Source organism: Acartia tonsa, chromosome 3 (genome assembly GCF_053477335.1).
Source record: "Acartia tonsa isolate MP-2025a chromosome 3, ASM5347733v1, whole genome shotgun sequence".
NCBI lineage: Eukaryota > Metazoa > Arthropoda > Copepoda > Calanoida > Acartiidae > Acartia > Acartia tonsa.
Genome location: NC_137262.1, coordinates 52,139,584 through 52,165,952, shown reverse-complemented (window position 1 = coordinate 52,165,952; position 26,369 = coordinate 52,139,584). Strand labels below are relative to the sequence as shown.

Below are 26,369 nucleotides of genomic sequence, written 5' to 3'. Positions count from 1 at the left end.
TTGTTAGGTAAAGAATCAATAGACACCTATATGGCATAGCAGCTACGAAATTACTCCTTTCAATAAAAAACCAATCTATGGAAGGTTGGACAAAGTGAATTATGGAGTGGGTAGAAGGAAAATGATACAAACACTTACATTTCTTTTTTCTTTTAATTAAGTTTTTGATGAACTCTATAATTTTTTTTGTGTGTGTTATTTAACACGTTGAAATGTCTTAATTCGTAAGATATCAAAATTTACATTTTAGTAGATTTGTATTGATTTATTTAATTATTCTTATTTGAAGTTATTCTAGCTTTATATGATGATTTTAGATGATCTAAAATCTTGGTCTTATTAGATTGTGTCATATATCGGATCCATCTGTGGCAAGGAAAAATCAACAGACACACACTATCGACCTAGACTTATACAGTAGCTTCGCTATAGAAAACATATATTATTTATCATTAATAATTGATATTTAATCTACAAAATATTCACATGTAATATTGTAATTCAATAAAAATAATCTATAAAATACAATACTACTAATGCTCATAAGTAGCGCAGCAATAACCAGCAATTATTCTTGTAATTCATTAAACAAGGATAGTTATGTTTACAGGCAGAACAGCAAAAAATAAGATATAAAACATTTGTGGTCAGTAGAAAAGAGCAATAAATTTTCATAAACATAAATACTTCTAATTTCAAAATTCATAATAAAAGAACAAGAAAGTTTATTTTTCCAACTTACTCTGCCGGAGTGGCTCAGGGACGTACAGATATAGTTGACTATGCCAGACCAACTCTTTTTATAGAGTAGCTTCGCTTCTACTGATTGTATATTCAAATTTTCCTATTCAATTTACTGCAAATGTATATTAGAAGAATATAAAATTTTAAATTTATATCTACTAGATTTTACATCTATGACGAATAAATGTAAAGTCATAGAGATACTAAAGGAATAGTATTTTCTCGCATCGTATTATAAACGGCTTTTAGCGGATATAGAATGTACAATTATAAGATTAAGACTAGTTTTTTAGCCCCGAGGTGCCGAAGGCACCGGCTAAAAAAACTGGTTTTAATCTTTTGATTGTACATTTTTATATTCGTAGAAAGCTGGATATAAAACGATGCTAGACAAAGTTTTTTCGTATGGATGAGAACCGGTACCTATCCACCGGATTCGAATGAATACGAAAAAACTTTTAAGTAGCGAAGCTACTCTATAAGTCACTTTCTGACCGTCAGTCAGTAACGCTACCAGGGAAATTTCTTGGCTGCTATTCAAGATAGAAAGATGGTTTCTTTTAGTGTGAAGATTCCCTACGCCAATGAAGTCTATTCAACAATAGTGAATTTAAATAATGCTTAATGTTATGCTTAAGAATCCTAAATCCTGTCTTTAATCTACACCCTTTTAAAAGCTAAGGAAGGAAACTGAGTTATCATTATTTTCGTGATAGATTAAGTGATTAAATGCTATAAAATCACAGTTCATTTATAGCCTTGGGAAAATTTATATTAAGATGTAATATTTATGTTAACTATAACCACAGGAATCTTCATGTACATTTTATCTTTTCCTGACCTTTTTACAATTCTTTTCACAAAGAGAATCTGATACCTAGTGTTTACGAAATCCACCATATACATTCGAATAGCTATATTTTTTTATCGTGTTTTTAGATATCATGTGTGCGTTTATCAAAATCTCAAGAACAGTTCACCAAATGAAGAGAATTAAAAAAAAGATCCCATATATTTAGAAACTTTTCTTTTCCACACGACGCAATCCAGTTTAGATAAAGTTGTAAAGCAATGCGCGGTAAAAATATCATATGTGTTTGTTTCTCTTTTTAGGCGCTCACTTTGCATACGTTTTTCTTGCTCTTTCAATAGGTTTTTTGATATATCCATTAAACCTATGTGTGAGTTGTGAACAAAACATGATTGTTAAACAGATTGCCCGCCTGTAGCCTGTAAAATTCTTATTTTCAAGAAATGCTCGATTCTAGAAACATTTGAACTAAACTTTTTTCTATTGCGTTAGTTACATTGTATGGTAACCAATCCGCATGGTCTGCATTGTTAACCTTAATGGAAACCTTACTGATTTGTTATGACATCCCCTCTACTTACAATCATTAGAGGAAGCGCGGTTATACCGCAGTTTGATCTATGGCACAACCCTGTTAAGGTCCATTAAGTCCATTTGATCCTAGGAGCTACACCAGAAGAGTCCTACTGTGCTGGAAAGGTCCTAGGGTAGATGCCAGACTGAATTCTGGTCACTTCCCCCAGTTCAGGGGGTTTGGGTGGGGCTAACAATCCTTCCCTAGAAAAAACCTGCTCACGTTCAATCTGCACAAAGTAAAGACCAATTTAACTTTGGGCTCGGGAACGAAGTAGAGGTTGGAAACAACAATATGATGTTTGGCTGGGAAACCGCTAAAGGACCAGTCAGGCGGATGATTCTGAATTCCCGCAGACCAGCAAAAATTTGCACATGGAATGTTCGGACAATGTTTCAGTCAGGCCAGACAGAAAACATTTGCCGAGAAATGCTTAAAGCCAAGGTTGATATCCTGGCTATCACCGAATCAAGGTGGACAAATAATGGAGAGTTTAAACATCATTCTGGCTTGAAAATACTTTACTCAGGCCATATGAATGAGGATCTAGGACATAACCAAGGGGTGGCTCTTATGCTGACCAAGCAAGCAGAGCAGGCCATGATCAGTTGGCAACCCCATGGTCCAAGAATCATGGAGGCTTACTTCAAATCCTCAGATAAAAACATCAATCTGAGAATAATAGTAGCATATGCTCCTACAGAACAAGCAGATACAGAGGTCAAAAACGAATTTTATGACCAGCTTGACTCTGTATTTAAGAATGGTCATAAAGAAAAGGACCTGACCATGCTCCTAGGAGATTTCAATGCTCAAGTGGGGAGTAATAATGAAAATTTAGAAGAAGTCATGGGCAGATATGGCCTAGGCTTAAGTAATGGCAAGGATAATGACAATGGTGATAGACTTGTAAGTTTTTGTACTGAAAACAAACTTGTCATTGGTGGAACCATTTTTAAACACAAGAAGATTCATACTGCCACCTGGAGATCACCAGATCAAAGAACCTTTAATCAGATAGATCACATCTGTATATCTAGACGTTTTAAAGGTTCTCTCCTTGATGTCAGGGTTGAAAGAGGACCTGATGTTAATTCAGACCATTATCTTCTATCTTCTAAAGTTCGGCTTAGATTTAAAAAGCAGGACACAAAGCCTAACCCCAGGAAAAAGTATAACTTAACAACCCTTCAAAACTCTGATAAGCTACAAGAGTTTAAGCTCACTCTAAAGAACAGATTTGAGTCGTTGACTCTTCAAGAGGATGATGGAGTTGAAGATATTTGGCAAGGTATCAAAAAAGTTTATAATGATACTAGCCAAGAAAAATTAGGTTTCAAAAAGGCTAACCAAAAGCCGTGGATCACTCAAAGATCCATTGATCTCATGGATCAAAGAAGAGAGGTAAGACAAAAGACACTCTCCAGAAACTCTCCAGAAGATAAAGACCTGTATAAGATGCTCAGCAGGGAAATCCAAAGAAGTGTCAGAATTGACAAAAAAGAACACTTGGAAAACCTTGCTATGCAAGCAGAAAATGCTGCTAATCAAAATAGAATGAAAGATGTCTATGAGATTACAAAGAGCATTGCAGGTAAAGTACAAAAATCAGGATCACATATCAGGGACAAGGATGGTTCACTCCTTAAAACTGATGAAGATATTCTAAATAGATGGGCAGAGCACTTCACTGAACTGCTGAATCTTCCAGTTCCAAAGGAAGAAACTGAGATTCCACCCTCAGATGCACTTGACATTGACTGCCGAGCGCCAAATCTATTGGAAATCAAGGAGGCCATTAAAAGTTTGAAAAATAACAAGGCCGCTGGACCTGATAACATACCAGCTGAGGTCATAAAAGCAGACCTAGATACATCTGCTGAGGCATTCCTACCTTTGATCACAAAGATATGGAATGATGAGTTATGCCCAGAGGACTGGAAGAATGGACATATCTCAATACTAGCCAAAAAAGGAGACTTGACCCAATGTGGAAACTACAGAGGGATAATGCTCCTTTCAGTACCTGGCCGTATCCTTAGTAAGATTCTTCTTAATAGAATAAAGAAGAAGGTTAATGAAAAGCTAAGACCTAATCAGGCTGGATTTAGACCAAACCGTTCCACTATTGATCAGATAACCTCTCTAAGAATCATCATAGAGCAATCCAAGGAATGGAACTCTGAGCTTTTTGTAAACTTCATTGACTACAAAAAAGCATTTGATTCTTTAGACAGAAGATCTCTCTGGAAAATCTGCCGTCACTATGGCATTCCAGAAAAGATAATCAATATCATTAAAGCTATCTATCATAAAGGAGGTGGAAATGTAATGTATAAAGGTAAACTATCAACCTTTTTTGAGATTGTAACAGGCGTCAGACAAGGATGCCTTCTTTCTCCCTTCCTTTTCCTCCTTGCCATTGACTGGATCATGAAGAACTGTGAAAGTAATGATGGCATTCGTTGGGAGCTATTTGGCAATCCCAAATATTTAGGAGATCTGGACTTTGCTGATGATATCGCTTTGTTAACAAGCAATAGAAGTCAAATGCAAAGAAGGACTAACAGGATAGCTGAAACCTCCAAGAAAATTGGACTAGAAATAAATGTTCCTAAAACCAAAATACTCAGATTAAATGCAAATTCCCAAGAACCAATTACTATTGGAGACCAAATTCTTGAGGATGTAGATTGTTTTGAGTATCTTGGAAGTAAAATTGATGAAGCTGGAGGCACTTTAACAGATGTTAAAGCTAGAATTAACAAATCTAGGACAGCCTTTGCCAGCCTTAACAAAATTTGGAATTCCAACAACATCTCCATAAAGACCAAGTTAAGACTGTTCAAGTCAAATGTTCTCTCTGTTTTGCTGTATGGGGCTGAAACTTGGTTCCTAAACACAGCAGTGGTCTCCAAGCTACAGACATATGTCAATAAATGTCTAAGGAGAATCCACAAGATCTTTTGGCCTAATAAGATCACAAATGCTGAGCTTCTAGAGCGCAGTGATATGTCAGACATTAAACTGACAATAAAACAGAGAAAATGGAGATGGCTGGGGCACACTCTAAGGAAAGGGCATGATGATATAACCAATCAAGCCTTGACTTGGAACCCCCATGTAGGAAAGAGGAAACCAGGTAGACCAAAAACAACCTGGAGGAGGGAACTCTTAAGTGAACTGAAAGAAAAGAAAATTCCATCTTTCAGCAATGCCTCAAAACGTGCCCAAAAAAAGGAAGATTGGAGAACCATTGTGCATGGCCTACGTTCTGCCGAGAACTAAAAGGTTGGATGGATGAAGTCCATTTGTTTCCCTCTTCAATTATTTAATTAAGAGGATGCGCAGTTTTCTGCAGTTCGGCAAAAAATATTATATATTCCGGACGGTAACGTCCGAGGGTCCGGAGATTGAATTTAATACGTTCATACACGAAACCGGACATTTTCTCTCTCCGTTTTTCGTAACGGGAGAGAGGATTATTATACCCCTAGGGGAAGGCATCATATTCTCCTTTTGGGAAGGCAATTTACTTTGCGTTCCCCCCACACCTTGGCACAAAGGGGACGGGGGGAAAATACACTCGAGGAGACGGAGTGAGCGCCCACGGACTTACATATACACACGCACACATATACTCTACGGACAGACGTACATCACAGAGGGTCGGTTTACTGATTACATATCCGCGGGAAAGCACAGAGCGAGGGTTGTGAATTAAGGCCACGGGACACTCAACAGAAGAGAAGGGGGGAACACACACATACTCTCGCACGGACACTCACACACACACACATACACACACACACACCCACTTACATACATCTCTCGGACTCGCTTAGTCATACATTTGAAGAACTAGTGAACGCATAACTGCTCTACAAGCGATATGGCCTTTCGGCGACAATTAAATCGCGAATTCCAGTTTTTATGTAATTAAGTTAATATGTTATAGTAAAGGATATGTCTATTCCTTTATAACGTTTGTTATGACGTCCTATTTTTGTCATGTTTATTTAGATTATATCCAGTGCATGTGATAAAACGATTTCAGCCAGAATATTCGGCGGTTTTTTATAATGGAAACGTTTTTTATTTGCCTTCCCACCCTCCCTACTAGCTACATAATTTCTTCTTTGTTATTTTTAAGCCTTTTTCCACGCTTGGTTTAAATTACGTCAAGTTATAATATCATACCACGTGGTAATATTTCCTTCGAATTTACGCGGCTTTTTATTCTACACGTTTTCTAAATAAAACGTTTGCAAATTACGTCGAACCATCATTTTATTCTTTTTTATTTATATATTAAACAACTAAAATTAAGATTTATTTATGCTATAGGTTTACAAATGTTTTTTCGACCACATTGGAATTTTCCACGTGCTTTTTTATTCGGAACGCAGTCAAGAAAGAATGCCGCGTTTTCGAATTAAAAAATTTTTTCCCCAGCTATCGGGGCTTAATATACATACTTAGTAACATAATCGCCCCTTCAGAGGCGCTTACACATTCGCTCACGATTCTCTTGGCTAACAGCACTATATAAAGAATTCTTTACTTTACTTTTGTTGGCATGTTTTTAGCCAGTATTCCAACAGATGTAGTTGTTTATTCAATACAATTATTCTTTTTTACGCTCAGCGCCTTTTTTACGTCATTCGCTTTGTTTATATGTCTTTTATTTCAGAATTGATTCATACTTTCGGATTGTAATAGACTATGGCTGATCCCGAACTGCCTGCCAACTTTTTGGATCAAGGAGAGACAGAGAATGACGACGTTGCAGATGCCGCTCTGAATACTCTTCGCAATATGGGTAAAATACTTTTCTTATTTTATCTTACAGCCAAGGATTTATGGCTCAGCTTGTCTACAAAATCCTTTAATTATTGCCAGTTTTCTTTTTTCGATTTCTGGTATGTTATTTTTGTTAACACGACTTTTACTGTAAATGCCTCAATGCTGCTATTTTTAGTCGGAGTTATTTTTCCAATTTTTAAAAGAATTTAAAGATTTTTTACATACGCCCTTTAATCTTCATCTATTTTCTATCGGGCTGTCTCATTTTCTTATTGCACGACCGCGCTAGCTTTACAGAATTTACATAAGTTTTTGCTACAGCCACGTGTATACACGATATTTGAAGCCATTTTATATAGAACTCTTTATTTTAGTTCTTTTTACGTCGTTAAAATCATAGATAGTTTTTTATAATATATTATATACGCCCCTAATGAGCAAGCTTTTATTTGTCGGCGGCGCCAGCTCTTTAATATTCTGTTTTTTAATTTTTCAAACAGATATTTTACGGTTTACAGTTTTATTCACCCTTTTTTCGGCGGTACAGCCAGTCAATCCGGCTAGGATTTCAAACCCTCAGGGTGAGATGTTACACACGTTTCTCCTTTGCAAAGTTTAAGATATTTTTAATTTGCAGTAGGTTAAGAAATATTTTTCCCTGTCTTCTGGATTTATATGATTTCTCTAATCTATTTATATTTCTTTTTAGTGATTCCCGCCAATATCAATGATCCGACGGGGAACGGCGGTAATAACGGCACGGTTACGACTCAGAATCCTTCTGACACCCCCCCAGCCAACCCACGCAAATCAAGATCTCCGGAAAAAACTCCTCCAAAGAAAAGATCTAGGCGTGAGTCAGAATCATCTAGGCGTTCACATAAATCCAATGCTTCCAAGAAGCCCAAAGCCAACGGGGAAAAGCCGTCAGCCGCATCTGCTCCAGACGAGGACAAGATTCAGATGCTACAGGCACAAATGGATTCTATCCAAGAATTGATACAGAAAATGGCTGCATCTAATGATCCCTCTACTTCTAAACGGAAAGCCGAGGAACAAGCTTATGTACCCAACAAGAAAAGGAGACAAGAATTTATCCCTCCCGAATCTGAGGATGACTCTGAGAAAGATGTCGAGTCTTCGGACGAGACAATTGACTGGGGCGGCGCCGCCCAGCCGACATCTCTGCGGAAAGAGACGGCGGCCCCCGCGTCCAAGATGGCAACCAAGCCCTGGCTGAGGGATGCATCCGATTCAGAAGAGGACACCCAGGACTATTTTAATCGCCGGCCACAGTTCGAACCTGGCACAAAGGCTAGATCCAATCAAATCCACCCACAGTACAACGCCAGATATGATCCAGCATACGTGATGATGGGTTGTCCCCGCATGCGAAATATTCAAGGTTCGTTGGTGAAATATCGTGCCCCGGATTTTTGCACCATTTCTTACCAGGGAAAATATGTTTGTATAAAATATTTCTTTTCGGATTTTTATTTCCTTTCTTACTCCTACACTAATTTTTTATAATTATAATACTATAGGGCAGCCTCTTTCTTTCGTGGTCGGCCCCTTTGCTCCCTACAAATCCTATTTTAGGTAAAGGCTTTTACATAGGTACGATTTTAAATAATTCTTCTTCACATCTCATACATGTGAGATTCGCGTCGGTTTTAATTTCTTGTTTATGTACTTTATTTCGACAGGCGTTTATATTTAACTTATTCCGTTTTTACCTAACGCCTAAGCCTTTTTTATGTTATTGTATATAAGACATATTTTATCGCTGCAGGGGCTTCAACAGGAAAGGATTAGTAAATACGGGATGTATCACAATTTACCCGTTGCAGGCCGGAGTGAATTAGTGTTTCTGCAATCCTGTCTCGTCGAGTCTTTGAATATTGAGCAAGCATTACAAGAAAATGCTCGACGCCTATATTCTCTGATGGCCCCTGTCAAAATGAGGCCTGAAATTCATTCAGCTCTCGATGATTCCTTAAACGCGATAGATGCTCTGCGCAAGCTACAACGAAACATGAACATCATGTTCCAGCCAAACGCAAGATTCTCTACGGCAACACAATTTGCAAGCCAAGCTGGTTTTGGAGGAATGCAAATGAACAGCAAAGAGATTAAGCTTTGGGAGTCACTCTGCAAGGTATCTTAAATTTTTTATCTTTGCCCGCAGACCATAGGTCACGTCACGCAAAAAATTTTTTCCTCAAACAAGAAATATCTTTTGCCTGACAATTAATTTTGTTCGGTTAAACTTAATAATTTTCATTTCTGATTTTTCGCGCCCTGGGCCACGCGTCCGTTTATCGTTTTAGTACGGCTACAATAATTTTTTATTTTCTACTAGCTAAGCCTTTTCATTTTTGCGCTTTATATTAGCTAAGCCTTTTCTTTCAAGCATCCGGATCAATTTCCAAACTAGATAGTCGCGTAAAAAATCTTGCCTATTATTTTTTCCTACAGCGTCTTTTTTCGTCAACACAGGAATTACGATTATGTCACACTCTCTTCTTTCTTTTCCTCTCTTTTTATATTCTTCTTTGGCGGCGATTATATGCATTTAACGCTATTATTTACACTTATAGGAGTCAAAAGAGAGGGAAGAAGAAGAAAAAAGAAGCAAACAGTCTACTAGTCACTCCAACTTCAAAGGCAAAGGCAACGGTAAACGTCAATACAAGAAGTTCTATTGTGACTATTGTCAAGAAACTTCGCATACCATCGAGAGGTGCCGCCACAGAATAAAGGAGGAGCGTGCCGCCAAGCCCCGGTCGGATAAAAAATGACTAGTTCAGCCTTCCGAACAAATTTCTAAGCCTTCAATCTCATTTTCTGCTACAAACCAAAACAAAATCTCTCCTCCCGCTCACGCTGATTCTCGCCAAGAAATCTCTGCTATTTTACAAATTCAGCCTGCAACAAACAATTTTGAAAATAAAACTTTATCCGAACCACCATTTAAACCGTTGGCCACCCCACCAAGTACTTCCTTCGCTCACTCGGTCAAAGCCGAAAAAAGACTTCAGTCCAGTTCACTTCTTGCCCAGACACAGAAACCGTCTACTATTTCGGACTCCGATCAGGTTCTCCCTAGTTCTGCTACCACTTCTACAGCGCCCGACGTCATTCAAGACCATTCCGATCAAGATTTCGAGGATTTCATAGACGCGAAAATTAAAGAAATCACAGACAAAGGTTTTTCCCCTCTTCCCAGGGGCATCGGCCAGCCTCAAGCCGTCGAATTTTACAAAACCATTTTGTCGGCCAACAATGAAGTCCTCTCCATCCTAGAACACGGCTACATGCCCCGATGGAAACATTCTCCACCACCTCCATCGTCCATGGCCAACAATAAGTCAGCAGCGTCCGAAATGCCTTTCGTCAGGGACACTGTGCAGGAATGGCTAGAGAAAGGATATGTGATGAAACTATCCGAACCTGCCACAGTCAACGCTCCCTTATCTGTTGCCTCGAAGTATGACGTTATTACAGGTACTTTTTTAGTACAGATTAATCCTATATTTCCGCCCGTACTGTTTTTCTTAGCAAGACTATAGCTTTAGTAAGCATAAATAATTTTTTCCTCTAATTCGGTTTTTATTTAAAATTATCCGAACAAATAATAGCTATTTTCACAATTACAACTACCTTTTTCCGGCTCCGTCTAAATTTCATTCTTTTAAGCGCCTTTATTGCTATCCGACATCGTTTGACACTCCTTAACTTCCATCTGTAGGGTTGTTTTTACAGTTGTTCCAGGTTTCACAACTTTCGTTATATCCTTATTTAATTTTACAGGCCAACACAAGAAACGACTCTGCATAGATCTAAGCAGGAGCACAAACTTGTATGTGGAAACAAAATCGTGTCCTCTCAGCGACCTGTCGACATTTTTACCCAGGTGCGTTACAAATTTTTTCGGGCAACCGGGTATTTTACACAGCTGTTTTCTTATATAAGGCCTTGTCCGGTCGACGTCACTCGCAATCTTTTGTATTCGTTTACCCATCTTTTTAACTCGAATATTCGTACAGACATGTCGTGCGTTGCAATGAACCTGTTCCTCATGATTTTCAGTTTATATTTGTTTAGGATCGAGAGGGGCAGTTTCATTGCAACGCACGACATTAGAGCGATGTATCTCCACGTTTCCTTACATAGGGAAGCGTGGAGATACTTCGGTTTTTCAATCACCAATGTTGCCGGCATCGTCGAGCATTACTGTTTCATTGTAGTACCCTTTGGGTACTGCAATGCGACAGCAATCATGGCCAGCTTGCTCCGACCTATCAAGATACATCTACACTCAGTGAGTGTGGATGTGTCTTGGTATGTCGACGACGGCGGCAACATCGGTGTGTCGATAAGATGTTGCTCGAAATACCTGCAATACACTTTTTTCGTGATGTCATGCAGTGCGTGGGAGATCGCCGAGGACAAGACAGTGCTACCTTCACAAAGAGTCAGATACCTAGGCTTTGTCATTGACACTCTCAGCATGAGAATTTGGGCACCTGCCCGCAAGATATCCAAGCTCTTATCCGATATCGACGACATTGTTTCAGCAGGACAATCCGGCACAGCTATTCCGTGTCGGCAAACAGCCAGCCTGCTTGGTACCAACGCCCACTTACTACAATCCCACGGAGAAATACTGAAAATTGTTTCCAGAGAGTCACAACACCAGCTGGGAAAAGTCGTCATTGCGTCAGGGTGGAACGCCGTTATGAATGTCTCCCCCAGAATGATCGAAGAATTGTCTTTGTGCAAGATTTACTTGAATTCGTATAACGGCAAACCTATCAGATACGAATCCAAACACACCACCATCGTTAAACCTGCCCACAAGACCTATCTACTAGAGAACTGGGATCCTAACAACGATGCCAGAGAGCTCATAACCATGGTTAGCGACGCCAGCGACAAATCTGCATATATCTTTCAAGCAGACACTTTTCAAATTGTCGCGGAGTTTCCGTTCAACGACAACGAAGCGCAAGCGTCCTCGACTCTACGCGAGTTAAGTGCTATACACAAGCTGCTTACCGTCAACGAGGATTTTCTAAGAAACAACAAAGGACGTTTAATCCTATGGTTAACGGACTCCCAGTCCTTGTGCCATATCATGAGACGCGGGTCCAGAGTGCGCCAGCTCCAAGGAATGGTTTTAAAAATCTTTGAGCTCCAACACAAATGGGGTAAGATTCACATCTTTTTCTAGGCGCGCTCCCGTGTTCGTCTTTTTTAACGTTTTTTACATTAATATATAAATAGGCTATTATTAAATTTAGATTCTTCTAAGTCAGACACATATTCGAGTTTTCTCCTAGTTATATTTAACCCTATTTTTCAATATTATAATTATTTCTGTTTTTTCAGACGTACGGATTTTCTGCTTCTGGTCTGAACGGTCCGACGACAATCTATCTATCGCGGACATGGGCTCCAAGAAGTCTAACACCGACGAGTGGTCTCTGGACGATGCTTCTTATGCTCAAGTCCTGTCAAAATTTGGCCTGACACCGACGCTTGACGCCTTTGCGTCACAAAGCAATACAAAGTGCGCTCGTTACTTTAGCAAGTTACCTGAAACTAATACAGCAGGCGTCAATTTCTTCAACCAGACAATCAACCTTAGTGATATTTTATATGTTTGCCCTCCTATTAGTTGTATTTCTAGAGCTTGGCGCGTGCTAACTAAAATCTCAGGTCTTACATCTATAATAGTTGTACCTTATTGGAGGTCACACGCTTTCTTTGCGGACTTTTTGGAGAAAGACCAGTTTAAGCCTTGTATAAAATCCCATTTTATTTTTGACGCTTCTTTTATTTCTAAGTCAGATTCATGTATGTTTAACGGATCCACTAAATTCGCCACTTTGGCCATGTTAGTAATAGTGGATTAATATATTTCATAGGCTAGTAACGGAAAATCACGCTGGTTTGTTTCTGTGATACTTCAGCAAATTATATTTTATATTTTGCTACACAAAAGTTTTTTGTTTTATTCTTATTCTACGAGCTTCTTCTACGCGTGCTTAATTCCGTTATTCTCCTATGATTCTAATTTTTATTTGTGTTATTTTTATATTCACATACTATGCCAGTTACTGTACAGGACATTATTCTCGACAATACCAGTTTATTTATTTTTCATTGCCATACGGTTTTTTTCGAAAATCTCTAGTTATATACAGCTTTGCTGTCCATGGCCCCTTTTTTCGAGACTGATATTTTCTATATGCCAGTGTTATATCTCTGTTTAATGTTTATAAGAATATTATGTTTCTTAAAGTTTTATTTCGACCCAGCCGTTTCAGGCTGACATATATATACCCCGAGTTTTTCGACAGGCTCGTAATTTTCAACGATTCACTGCCATTCTTTTACTTTTAAAATATTAGTACTTCACTGGTTATAATTCCTAATTAGAATCATACGAATTTTTACATTATTTTTACTTGTCTTCCAAACGATCTTTATCGGTCAAATCTTTACGCTTCCGCACAGATTATTACTACGCATTTTCATCTCTTTTTAGCTATTATAACCATTATTTTTCTTTACTGAATTACGTAATTAATACTCGGTTTTATTTCCACGAATATTTCTTTTTCGTTTGGGTCTTTTTATTTTTCGTTATTTTTCATATATTCATATATATGCATTTAATTTTCTTTTTTCAGAAAATGGGTCTAGCCGCAAAAACTAAAAATGTACCCACTGATAAAGGCAGATATTCTCGGCTGCTCCAGAAAAAAGTCTCAGGTTCCAGCCACACACAAATCCCAAGCGCTTCGAAACCGGTCCGAACAATGACTGCTCTTCAAGAATTAGGCTTGGCCGGAAAGAAAGAATTACAAGCAAGGTACAGGCCGTTTTTTATTTTCGCTCTAACTTTTCGGCCAGTCATTTTTTATTATCGTTCACCTTTACCGACAACATTAGACCATATGTACGTTATTGTCGTACTACAATTTTAGTTACAGCGTTTCTTACCATTTACTTAAAAAATTACAATCCCATAAGCGATCCTAGCTATTCACATTTTACAAAAACTGATTACATTCTACCTCCCATTCTGTTTTCAGGTTAGCCGGCGCCGCTAGGGCCGAAGGCACCAGAAAGAGCCACAACAGGATCATCAAGGATCTGACGTCGTTCATTGCAGAACAAGGCCTGGAACCACTCGATTTGGACAAAGCCGCCGTCATGAGTTTCCTAATGAAGGTATATCAGGACGAGAGACCCTTTGGGTACACGTCTGCCGTGAAGGGGGCCATATACGCCTATTTGGCAGCTATGGGACTGTCTGCAGAAATCTGGTCTCTCGCGACGGACCGCGTGTACCAGGGCGTCGTGCGCTTAGCCGCTTCGCGCAGGAAACGCCGCCCCCGCGTTCAACAGTTGCCAGGCTATATCATCAGAAGAATGATTGAATGGGTAATTCCCTGCTGGCCAAGAACCACGCAAGAACTGGACAGGATCCCTCTACGAAATTTTCGCACGGTAATACTTCTCCTGTTGCAGTTCTATACCCTCAGCCGTATAAGCGATGCGAGAAAGCTGAGGGCTTGTGACTTGAAATTAGTCGAACTGGACGGCACCCCTGCCATCGAAATCCTTTTCCGTTCGATGAAAAATGACCAACTCCACATTGGCAGCACGGCTCACATTGTCAAAGAAGGCGGCGCAGCTTGCCCTTATACATTATTCAAACTGTACTATGCCAGGACTGCTTATTATTTTCGAGATAATAAAATAGAGGATCTCAATTTTCTCTTCCCAAGATTAAGAATGGCTAAAATCACTCGGGTACTCATTCCCGACGGCCGACACGCTGTCTCTCAGAACACGTTAGTCACCAACATCAAAGCGTTGGCCAAGAAGATCGGCTTCTCCGGGGTTGTGTCCGGGAAGTCCGCCAAGATTGGCGGTACTTCCGCGGCCTTTGCCAGCGGATTGTCCGACGCGGACGTCCGCGACAAGGGCCGCTGGCGCAGCCTCGAGTCAGCCCAACACTACAGACGAGTCAGCGATTCTCACAAATTGAAGTTGGCCAAGGCTTTTTCTATTCAACGCAGCACAGTCATGGATACCCGCAACCCGAGAGTCTTTGATCCGGACGTCCACTTCGTGTTCGGTGACGATGAAGCTGCGGACGAAGATGTGTTACTCGACCAACGCCTTTTTCCAAATTTATAATCTTGTGTTTAATAATAGATTTGGTTAATCATGCAATATTTGTTTATTATTTCTGCTACTCTACAAGTTTTGTCGATGATATTACAATACTTTGAACAGGGATGTATTAAGTATGGGATTTTTTCCTACATTTCTGGTACTTAGAAAAGATTAAGGATCATAGGACTACCAGAAAACAATAAATCTTGTCATACTTGGGTTGAATTAAAATGTCAGTGAAATAATCCTCTGCTTTAATTCATCCCTGTTTAAATCATTTCATATGCAACTTGGAAAACTTCTTTCTAAATACGTAGTATTATCGATAATCCTTGATAAAGGTCGTCATATCAATATGCTATATTAGTGTTTCTTCTCTAATGACCCCTCTATGGGGATAGAGCTCACAAATCCTATTTTTTATGACATTGCAAATAAAGTAAAAAATCACCACATTATAAAGTATTATATCAGCCGCCAAAATTAAAATCCAAGATTTGTACAGAGTGATTTTTTCCTCCAATAAAATTTTTATACAAACCTAATAAATTTGATTTTAAAAGTAATATAAACGTCATGACATTGTAAAGATTTAAAGTGTAAAAACTGCTTAAATAAATTAATTTTTTAAGTTTTTGTTTTTTGTTTTAATGCTCAAAAACGTATGTGTTTTCCCCTGGTATACAAATATTGGTATTAAGTCTTGTGGATCCTATTATAAAGTAAGAGTCAAGTGACAAATTATAGAAAATGGGATTCCATTTAACTTTGTCACAATTTTATAAAAGAAAAGATAATACTTGAGATGGGTACTCTTCATAACTTTCAAATTTCCTGCGACACTCACAATCAATATGAAGAAAACATTGTAAGTTTTTGTTATCTGTTAAAATATACATAAATTTAATTCAGACGTTTCTTAATATATCTAAAAATAGACAGTTTTACTAATAATATAGCTGTTTAAAAATTCATCATGCATTTGAAATCTTTAAGACATGCGCCATTGTTTAAAGATAAATTTGATGTATGTTTTTAAAAGAGAACCTGGACCATAGTTTTCATACTAATGCCTAAAGTTTGTGTCGGAAAAGCCCACCCTTTACTTTTTTGTTTGAGGGAGTTACAAAATCTCCTCAAGTGATGGGGTAGGGGGTGAGGGGTATCTAGGGCACCTCTTATTTTTTTTTTTTTAATTGGAGAATCACCCCTTTTCCCATTCTTGACGTCTCTGTGCAACTCATCTAAGGTTGAAAAAATGTTCTAAGTCATTCATAAGTTTCTTAACCAAATGAATACTTAAATGTAAATAAATGAAATAATGAATACATTTGATTTGTTTGAAAATTTAAACCTATATTGAATTTCATCAAATTTAATAGAATTCTTACTACATTAAAAAAATAAATGGTCTCTTTTAAAACAGAAACAAAAATGAATGTATAATAGTATTCCATTTCCATTTCCATATGCCCTTTTGTCTTTGTTTTCTCAATTTCTTTGGTTAATTAATATTTAATTGCCAAATTTATATTTGTGATATTTTAAACCATATTCGAAGAAGGTGGGTGGGAAGGAAAAAATATTATAAGATTAAAAAAACATGTAAGCCTCTCACAATCCTTATTTTAAAAGCCTTATTATTTGCCAATCAATTTATTACTCTTATGGTTAAGGTGCTGTCCATGACACTTTAACGCCAGGTACAACAACCAAGTATAAGTATTGGGAGCCAATGTCTCCTTTTCTGTCCATCCACCCATAATATTAGTGCATTATAATTCATGGTTTTTCTATTTACAGAACCCTTTTTATCCATAAATTATAATGCATTTTCTTTAAAATAGACGATTTAATTTTGATAATTATAGAGTGGCCTAGCTTCTGTATGAGTATATTTTCTTTCTAGAATATTCTTGAAGTAATCAAACGATTGCCTATTTTAAAGGCGCGCCTAAAAAATAAATGTCAGGCCGCGCAGGCCTGTAGCAAGGGCATTCAAGCTATTAGAATGCTAAAACTTTGAGTACATAATAAGACATACAATATTGCAGAAATTGGCCACTCATAACAGTCAAAAAATTCATAATTTACCAATTTTCTTAAAAAATACTAGTAGAAATAGTAAAAACGAAGTTTTAAGACTTGAAGGGGAAGATTCGGATTCGGGGAAAAGTCCAAGAAAACGTCAGTTTTCATGAGTTTAAACATCCGACTCCATGTATTAAAAAATACTACTTTTTGATCATTTTATCATTTTTCATGCAAAAACAGTATGAATTTTAACAATTAAATATAATAAATCAGTAAAATATAACACTTTTTAGACATTTTATATTTAAATAACATTTTTTATACAATAGAACAAAAGTTATCCAATGAATATTAATAAGTCTGTTTTAGCACAAATCCGCGCAAATACTTTTTCACATATATCGCATGAATATGGTCAAATAGATTAAAACACTCCAGTGTAACCAAATTTGGACTTTTTTCCGGACTCGTTTATTTCAAATTAGGTTTTAAAACTATATTGTGTATTAGAATAAATTTTTATTTTTGAATTAATTGTATTAATAAATGTAATGAAATTTGTGATTATTAAAAGTTATGTTACATTATATGAATGCAATGTAAGAATTTTGCAACAAAGGAGCGTGTAAGAATATTTGCGCACGGAGCCTAAGTCAAGGTTCTTTTTGGCAATAATATAACTGATATGGGAACTGCTGGGAGATTTTAGCTGGCAGTCGGACACCAAGGCTCATTTGGAGCATACATCTTTTTCTTTTAGTTCTCTAGTCCCTTTTTCTTACAGCATAAAATTCTTGCCATTCTTTGTTGCAAATCCTAAAATAAAAATCAATTTATGTCTTAGTATTATTTTTTATTAAACTTTATTTTTCCTTATCAATAAAATTACATTTCCTTGCTAAAAATACCTTTTTTTTATTCGCTCGTTTTTTAAGCTGTAAGCCTTTATTTGCATTTAACTAAAGTAACAGGATGTTTGTCTGCCAATATTAAGTTTTAATATTTCAAATTCAAAATACTTAGGGGAATTAAATTAGGCACATTATTTTTTGAAAGGTGTATTTTATTAGGAGTTAGTTAGGGGATTTATAGTTTAATAAGGGGATTTAAGGGGTTTTCCCTTTTTTCTAACTCCATTTTCAGAGATAAATGAGGTTGTTAACTCTGGTGAGACTCGAGTAGCAAGTTAACACGTCTCATGTGGTTCCGTAATCCAAGGTAAGAGGTTTTTTTTAATTTTTTCATATTTTTTGCTATATCATAAAAATTTTTTTCCAAACAGGGAGAGGGCTTTTTATAAAAAGCAGTAATATTTTTTTTCCTATCAATAAACATCTCCCTACTCCCAAATAAAAGATAAAAAGTAGATAAACCACTAGTCCATTTAAAAAACAGAGAACATACAAAACAAATGTTTTTTTGACATAGCAAAATTATGAAATATTCATTTTAAAATTACCTTTAAAACACTAGTCATAACCAATACTAACAAGTAATAACAAGTCCAATAAGTTTCTGCAGCAAAACAAGCTAAAATAAAATAAATCTATGAAATGGATGAATCTAAATTACCTCCTAAAGATATAGTCAGAGACACGGACATAGACAGTGATACAGACAATAGCCAACCATTAAATGGGGGGTCAAAAAATTTACCCAAACAGGTTAATGTTACAGGGGCACATATGATACAACAAAGTACAGACAAAACAAATAAAATTCTAGTACCAGTTCAGGTACATTCAGAAAATACAAAAGAGACAGAAAAGAAAGACAAACAGACAGATAATGAGTATGAGACGTCAGATTATGACCATTCAGAGAAAAAACAGAAAGAAGAGAGTCAACCAATTGACAGTGACAAAGAGAAAAACGGACAAAAAGACAAAAAAGATAAAATTGAAAAGGTCAAAGTCAAAAAAATAAGCAAAAAGAAAAAGAAAAATAGATTTGAAGACGCTACCTCTAGCTCTTCAGATTCAAATGATGAGGACAGAGACATGGTCGATGAAGTTCCAAAACAGCAGGATAAACCTAAAAGTAAAAAAATAGAGAGAAATGAATTACTTGATAGACTCCTAGAGAGAGAGAGACTAGCAGGGACGGACTTAAGTATGCAAAGAATTTTAGAGTTGATTCCCAGTAACCTAGTAACTGGCCCATGCGAACATAAACGACTTGTCAAAGAAATTAAGTTACTTGGCAAGGTGCCAACATCTTTTGGAGAATCTAGCAATCTTAGGAGTTTTTTGCTTAACTTTAGGTATATTGAAAGATTTAAAACACCATGGACATATGCTACATACAATGCTCTTTTAATACATTATTTTTCAACTGAGGCCCGTTTGTCATTAGATAAACTAGACATAAATCCTAACGAAATGACTAGCAAAGAATTCGTCACGTGTATAATGACAACAATAGCACAAGAAACATTAAGTGCCGCAGAGTATGAAGATAAGTTTAACAAATACAGATTTACTATAGATGACGAAATAAAGCCTGCACAATGCATAGTTAAGCTACATTCATGGCTAGAAAAAACAGCCATGGAAACAAAACATAAACTAGAAAAAATTCGTATGAAATTTGCAAATTACTTTGTGCCAGCAAACTTAAAAAGTAATTTTTTACATGCCACATCGGCAGCAGCAAATGTAAATGTATTCATCAACTGGTTTCGAGAATTTAGACCGTATCTACAAAATGAATTTGAGTTTAAGAGAAAAAAAGACAGATATAAGGAAAATAAAGTGAGTGCACAGCCAATAAAAGTAGTAAACAAACAAGAAATGACAGAAGGAAAGACACCAATAGTATCAGGGACAAACCCTGGAACTCAAAGACAAAGAACACCTTGCGAATATTGTGGCAAAACTAACCACAATTCTCGATATTGCGCCAACCATACAGACCCAGAAATTAGGAAGAAAAACATTAAATGGTTGGAAGATAATAAAGGTATTAGAGATTTAAGGAAACAGGCTATGTGTCTTAAGTGCAATGAAAGCACACACTCTAGTGCTTCATGTCTAGTCTATCCAAATGTGGCCCCCTCCCAAGAGCAATGTTCAAGGTGTTTACAATATGGCTTGCCAAGAAAATACCATCCTATAAAGAATTGCTTATTGCCCCAACCAAAAGATATAAAAAACTAGTAGCGTCCCCATACTTACGTTCAGTTCAGAGTAATAATAGTAAAATAACAATTATAATAGATTCACCTGCAAATATAATATCTCAAGCAGAACATGATTCTAAAATCGTCTCTCCATCCAGTAACACGTTTCCAAGCACACTAAAAAAATCAGAATATAAAGAGAATAACAGCACCCATAAAAGCGAAACAATAGAGGTAACTAGAGAAAATGAAATAGAGGAAATTTCCAATAAAGATATCTGTATAGATCCTAATGTTAATATGTCCAATAATGTAAATAATCAGAATATTAATGAAATGTTAGTCAGTAAGTCAGTTTTAAGTAATGAAAATAGTGTAATGAATACTGAGATAGATAATGTAAATAAAATAATAGATAATAAAGTATTAGATTGTAAGATAGATAAGAATAATGTAAGTAATGATAAAGTAGTAGGTAGTGTATTAGAAATAAGTAATAAGATAGATAATATGCTTAATGGTGATGGGATTAGTAATTATTCTACTTCCTTTTTGGAAGATTCCTCTAGTGAAAACTCTAGTAAAACTCTAATAAAAGGTAACGAGCCTATGTTATCTGAGTCCGTATCTACATATAGTAACGTTTCAGCCAAACAACAGATAATGGAGCTTTTCTTAAACTCACAGAACATGACGGACATAAGCACAGACGGACAATCTGAAACGTCCATTTGTACAGGCAGTACATTACAAAATTCTACGGATAATGAAAATAGCGATAATGAAAGCAGTATAACATTGGAGAGTGAAAATTCTGATTTTAATGAATCAACTTATTCAAAATATTTAAATAAAGTTTGCAGTAAAGATTATGAAAAAAGCAAAAAAAACTTTTAAAAACATGGATTATCTTAATACCATTGGAAACATTGTTATTGATCAAGCTTCTGATAATGAAGAAAGCATAAATTCTGATATTTTTACATTACATGAAGGGGAAGTTCACCTGGATGTTTTAGGGGAACACCCTCAAGGTCCAATACAACAACAACAACACAATACTGGAGAGCCATTATACTCTGAAATAGAAAAAGGTTATGGGGACATGGATAAACATAATAAAATTGAGAATTCAGATTTTTCTGATACAAGTTGGGACGTCTATTCAAAATATGATATACTACAGAGCCAATATAATGAACAAATTACTATAGAAGAAAAAGTATTAAAAATTATACAATATTTACTAGATTTTCCATCTAATAACAAGACTATTTTTTGCATTATATTACTCCTGATACTAATGCTAATTGGGTTTGCTTTTGCGCCTTGGGTCTTTTGTTTGATTTTTTTGCTGAACAAAATTCTTATCCAAGGAAAAGACACCATTGTTGGCATGAAAGTAAGCGGGGGTACAATAATGGAAGAAAATATTAGTCACAAAATAAAAAATGAAGTACAGCTTAAAATATTAAATGGCGATATTTCAGTTACAGATAGGATTCAAATTCCTTTTAAAATAAAAAGCAATAAAGTAATAGCCGAATTGGATTCGGGCGCAGCCGTAAATGTTCTCTCTGAGTCCATTATCTTAGCAGTAAATCCAAATTATAAAAATGAAAGAAAAGCAAAAAAGTATAGGCTTTCAACAGTAGATGGTTCACAAATACCAACAATAGGGGCATATTATATACCTTGCGACTTTTCAGGGATAGGTGTAATTAATATTCCATTTCATATTATTAAAACAGAAAAAGTAAGTTTACTAGGCAGACCTTTTTTAGTTCAAACCAATTTAGTAATGAAAGTTACAGGAAACAAAATAAAAATTTCGCTGCACCCTAGAAGGAACAAGGTATATAGCCCACCATTTATTAAAAACATAGATAAAATAGATTTAATACCAGGGCAAAAAAGTAAAACTATTTTTAATGTAAAAAACTTGAAAACATTACAACAAGAAACAGAAAGAATTATTCCTTTCCAAACAAATAATCCTAATATAGTAATTGAGTATAAAGTATATAATTTGAACAAAGAAAGAAATAAAATAGGACTAATTATAACTAATGTAGGACAACAGCCCTTGCACCTTGAGGCTGGGGGACTAGTCGCTCTCGTACTCCCATACATTCCTGAAAAAGATAAAGAAATAAATATCACTGGTTTTAGAAACTCTAAGTTAAAGCCAATAAAAGCTGTAGAAATAATAGATTTCCAATCTAGTTGTAAAATAATCTGTGACACATTTATTTCAGCATTTTCGTCAGGAATGGAAGGACAATTAAGTTGGAAAAATTTTAAAGAAACAGCAAAATATTTTATTAGAAATGTAACAGGGAATTTTATAATAAATAATCCAAAAAACGAATATCGTCCCTGCCCCATGAGAACATACAGATAGTAAATAGCATACATTGTCAAGAAATTGAGGAAAATTATGTAAATATCCCTAAAGAGATTAGTTATGAAGAGGTTCAAAAACTTTTGTTGGAGCCGAAAGAGGGGTTAACTTTGGATTCACCATTACCCCCCCCACCCCTTACTTTAGAACAAATAAAGGAAAAATTGCATTATATAAAAGATTTAAGCATAAGGGATAGGGTAGCAGATATATTATTAAAGTACAATTCGGGTGCTTGTCATAGCTTTGATATTGGGGCAAGTAAAGATTATTTTGATTTTGAAGTACCAGAAAATTTTAAAAGAAACACAAAGGTGTATAGCCTCTCAATGAATGACACACAACACCTTAGATATTTCATTGACACTTGTATTAATTTTAATATAATAGAACCTGCCCCTAGCCATCAACAATTTGGAAGCCCTGTTTTCATAACAACACGTAAAGACAAGCAAGCAAGTCCCCGCATCATCATAGATGCACGTGGAATAAATAGCACAATCCCCTATAACGTCAGTTCGATTACTATGGACCCACTCCGGACCCTAAAATCCCTCCTCCCTGAAGTAGGATACTCTAGCTTTATGGATATTCGAAATGCTTTTTATAATTTACAATTATCAGACAAAGTTTTAGAATCAGGAATTACAAACATTACCACTTCATTTGGGGTATTCCGTTTTAAAAGAGCCCTGACAGGATATGCGGGTACCCCTAGCCTTTTACTAAGCTATATATTAGATAATATACATTTAGATGATAATGGACTACACGACTTAATTAGTCATGTTTTGATATGGTTTGATGATTTGTCACTATTTAATGCAAAAACTGACACTATTGACGATCACCTAGCTAATTTGGACAAGTTCTTAGGTCGTGTAAATAGATTAAATTTAAAACTTAATCTTGACAAATGTCGTTTTTGTGTAAATTTAGTAGAAGAATCTGTTGATATATTAGGTTACACAGTGGGGCAAGGCAAGGTAAAAATGCCAGATAAAAAATCTTTAGCAATAAGTCAAATGAGACCACCAAGAAATTTAAAAGAATTGCAATCATTTTTAGGAAATTTAACCTACTATAGACCTCTAATATCTATGACTACACAATATCATATGAATTGTTTATATAAACAGGTTAAAAACTTCGACTGGGATAAAGAATCTAACGATCATTTCTATGCAATTACAAAAGCAATGGGATCAGAAGAATGCAATAACGATAGCCGGGAAGACACCGATGTACAATTCCTGTACACCGATGCTTCCGGTAGGGCTCTAGGGGCATGTCTAATTGGGCTAAAAATAAGGGATTTACTTCCAATTGAATTTCCTAATCTTGAACCCATACCAGAAAAATTTTCTCCATTATTTAATGAAATTTATAGTGATAATATAGGTGTCATTTTCAAAGAAAACCATCTTTTAAAATTACTTCATAAAATTAGTTTATTTTTAAACATTGATGGGATCAAGGATTATACCAGATGGTGCTTATATTTTTTTAGTTTTTGTTGTTTAAACATAGAACTTTATGCATATTTAAGTGTAATGGATGAATCCACAGAAACCATATTTAGTAGGGAAGAAATAAATAAAAAATACATATTGACAATGAATGCGTTGAGGGCAGGGACTCAAAATCTTAACGACCCTAATATTGAGACTTTTCTCCTAATGTCTTTCTCTAAATACTGCAAAAGAAATTTAAAATTAGCTTACCTGTCTCAACAGGATGGCACAGTTAAACAGGCAGTAATCAGCAGTGGATGGAATCGTCGCGCAGATACTGAAATAATATTAAGTTATGATAATCATAATTATCATTATTATGGTGTAAAAGATAGTTTCCAAATTGGATGTCATTATTATAGAAAAACAGTAAAAAATATTAGTGTACCAGATAAAAATTTATATAATATGGTAGCAAAGCTTCTAAGGACAAACGATGATTCAATTAAAGGCAGAGGAAAAATATTAGGATTCTACTCTAGAACTTTTGGACCATCTATTTTAAGAGGCACCGGTATAGCTTATTTAGAAATTATAGCCGTTTTTGATTCTATTCAATATTTTTACCCAGAAACAAAACTGGGTTGTAAAACAATTGTCCTTACAGACAATATTGCAGTAATGAAAATCTTACAAAATACAAAAATTGAAAATAGTAAATCTATGCTTGACACACTTTCTCAAAAAATTATATTTACAACAACAGATAGAATAATTTTTATGGCAATTCCAACAAATGAACAACTAGCGGATTTTCTCTCCAGGCTTATCCCGGAGAGACATTACCAATTAAATTTTGGAACAGATAGGATAAAACCGGTTTATGAATGTGATTTATTTAAAATTTTTGAACCTAACCCTATTCCCAGGGATAAAGAAAATTTTAAAAACCCTAAAAATGAAACTAACATTAAAGTAATTACCAGGGGTAAAGGTCCTGAATTATTAAAAAAGTATGAAGAAGCAATGGGTACTAGGAGAAGGGGAAAAAATAAACCTAAAGCTCTCCCCCCGCCAGCACCTATTCCAGTAAATATAAACTCCAAAAGTAACGAGACCCCAAGTATGGGAGGGGTATCACACCCCCTCCCCCCTCAAAAATCTAATTATGATGGGGTTTTACCTTCAAATAATAAGGCTAGTCCACAAAATGAGACTTCAGATAGGGAAGGGGTATAACACCCCCTCCCCACATCACAACCAAAAATAAATATAGATTCAGGGCAAAAATCCCAAGAAAATAGCGTATCAAATAAGGGAAGGGTATCACACCCCCTCCCCTCGCAAAAATTAAATAAAAATTTGCCTCTAGGAGCAAAACAAAATAATGATAAGGATGCTGATAGGGGAGGGGTAACACACCCCCTCCCCCAACCTACTATTAGCTTGGATTTAAGTTTAAACCCACAAAATGACATTTTTCCAATTTCGGAAGGGGAAACAAACCCCCTCACTCTTGAAAAAACTAAAAATAACATAGATATAATGTCAAACCCTCACAGTAATAAGGCAGAAAGGGGAGGAGAATCACACCCCCTCCCCCCAACATTAAATAATTCTTCAGTAGGAATGGGTTTAAGTCCAAACGTAGATACTGTTTCAAACAATAAGGAGGAAAAAAACCCCCTACCTTCATATGCAAGTGTCTCTAGGGAATTTAGTTTAGAACACCCTGAATTTTCGGAACCAGAATCAGATCAGATTAGCAATCAATATGAAAGATCATTATTTTCATCAAAAAATAATTCAATATTAAATAAAAGACAAGCAAAACTTCAAAAAGAATTTAATAAAAAAGCAAATAGATATGAAAGGGCTAAAATAAGATCAGATTTAAGAAAATTTTATTCAAATAATTCTACAAAACAGGAAAGTAGTAACAAAACTGATTCTGAAACTGATTCTGAGAATTCAGACTCTACTCTGAATGAAGATACTATACTTAGACCTACCCTAAATCTATCTTTGGGTAATGGTCATTTTCTGAGAAAAAGTTATTTTATACAACGTCAAATAATGACAGGTTTAACAAAAAATGTGAGTCCAACTAAAATACATTATAAAAATAACTTAATTATCTTGCCAGAAGAGTTATATGATTATTTTGCAGCAGCACACCACGCTGACTTAATTCATCCGGGGATAAATAGACTATATAATCT

At 35.9% G+C, this 26,369-nt stretch overlaps 2 protein-coding genes and 1 long non-coding RNA gene across 4 annotated transcripts in view; 2 read left to right on the top strand and 1 right to left on the bottom strand.

Moving 5' to 3' along the window:
• LOC145314559 (uncharacterized) overlaps positions 1–26,369 on the bottom strand; it is an 81,698-nt gene that overhangs the window by 33,377 nt on the left and 21,952 nt on the right. The gene's annotated exons all lie outside the window — the stretch shown is intronic.
• On the top strand, positions 8,647–9,965 carry LOC145315293 (uncharacterized). Its single transcript, XM_080155317.1, has 2 exons — positions 8,647–9,093; positions 9,536–9,965. Exons 1-2 carry the CDS (start codon positions 8,692–8,694, stop codon positions 9,734–9,736), a joined length of 603 nt encoding a protein of 200 aa, XP_080011443.1. The 5' UTR covers positions 8,647–8,691; the 3' UTR covers positions 9,737–9,965.
• Positions 12,018–15,285, top strand: LOC145314551 (uncharacterized). 2 transcript variants are annotated; one of them, XM_080154518.1, is made up of 3 exons: positions 12,018–12,148; positions 12,330–13,818; positions 14,042–15,285. In XM_080154518.1, the coding sequence occupies exons 2-3, from the start codon at positions 13,613–13,615 to the stop codon at positions 15,153–15,155; spliced, it is 1,320 nt and encodes a 439-aa protein (XP_080010644.1). In that variant the 5' UTR covers positions 12,018–12,148; positions 12,330–13,612; the 3' UTR covers positions 15,156–15,285. The 2 variants fall into 2 exon arrangements, with proteins under 2 accessions (XP_080010644.1, XP_080010645.1); XM_080154519.1 differs by lacking the exon at positions 12,018–12,148 and having other exon boundaries at positions 12,294–13,818.

What these genes read in the sequence shown, in the direction of transcription:
- LOC145314551 (XM_080154518.1), top strand. Translation starts at nt 13,613, where the DNA reads ATGCATTTAATTTTCTTTTTTCAGAAAATGGGTCTAGCCGCAAAAACT. An exon ending in AAGAAAGAATTACAAGCAAG is followed by an intron (nt 13,819 to 14,041) that starts GTACAGGCCGTT and finishes TTCTGTTTTCAG; the next exon opens with GTTAGCCGGCGCCGCTAGGG.
- LOC145315293 (XM_080155317.1), top strand. Translation starts at nt 8,692, where the DNA reads ATGTTATTGTATATAAGACATATTTTATCGCTGCAGGGGCTTCAACAG. An exon ending in TTTGGGAGTCACTCTGCAAG is followed by an intron (nt 9,094 to 9,535) that starts GTATCTTAAATT and finishes TTACACTTATAG; the next exon opens with GAGTCAAAAGAGAGGGAAGA.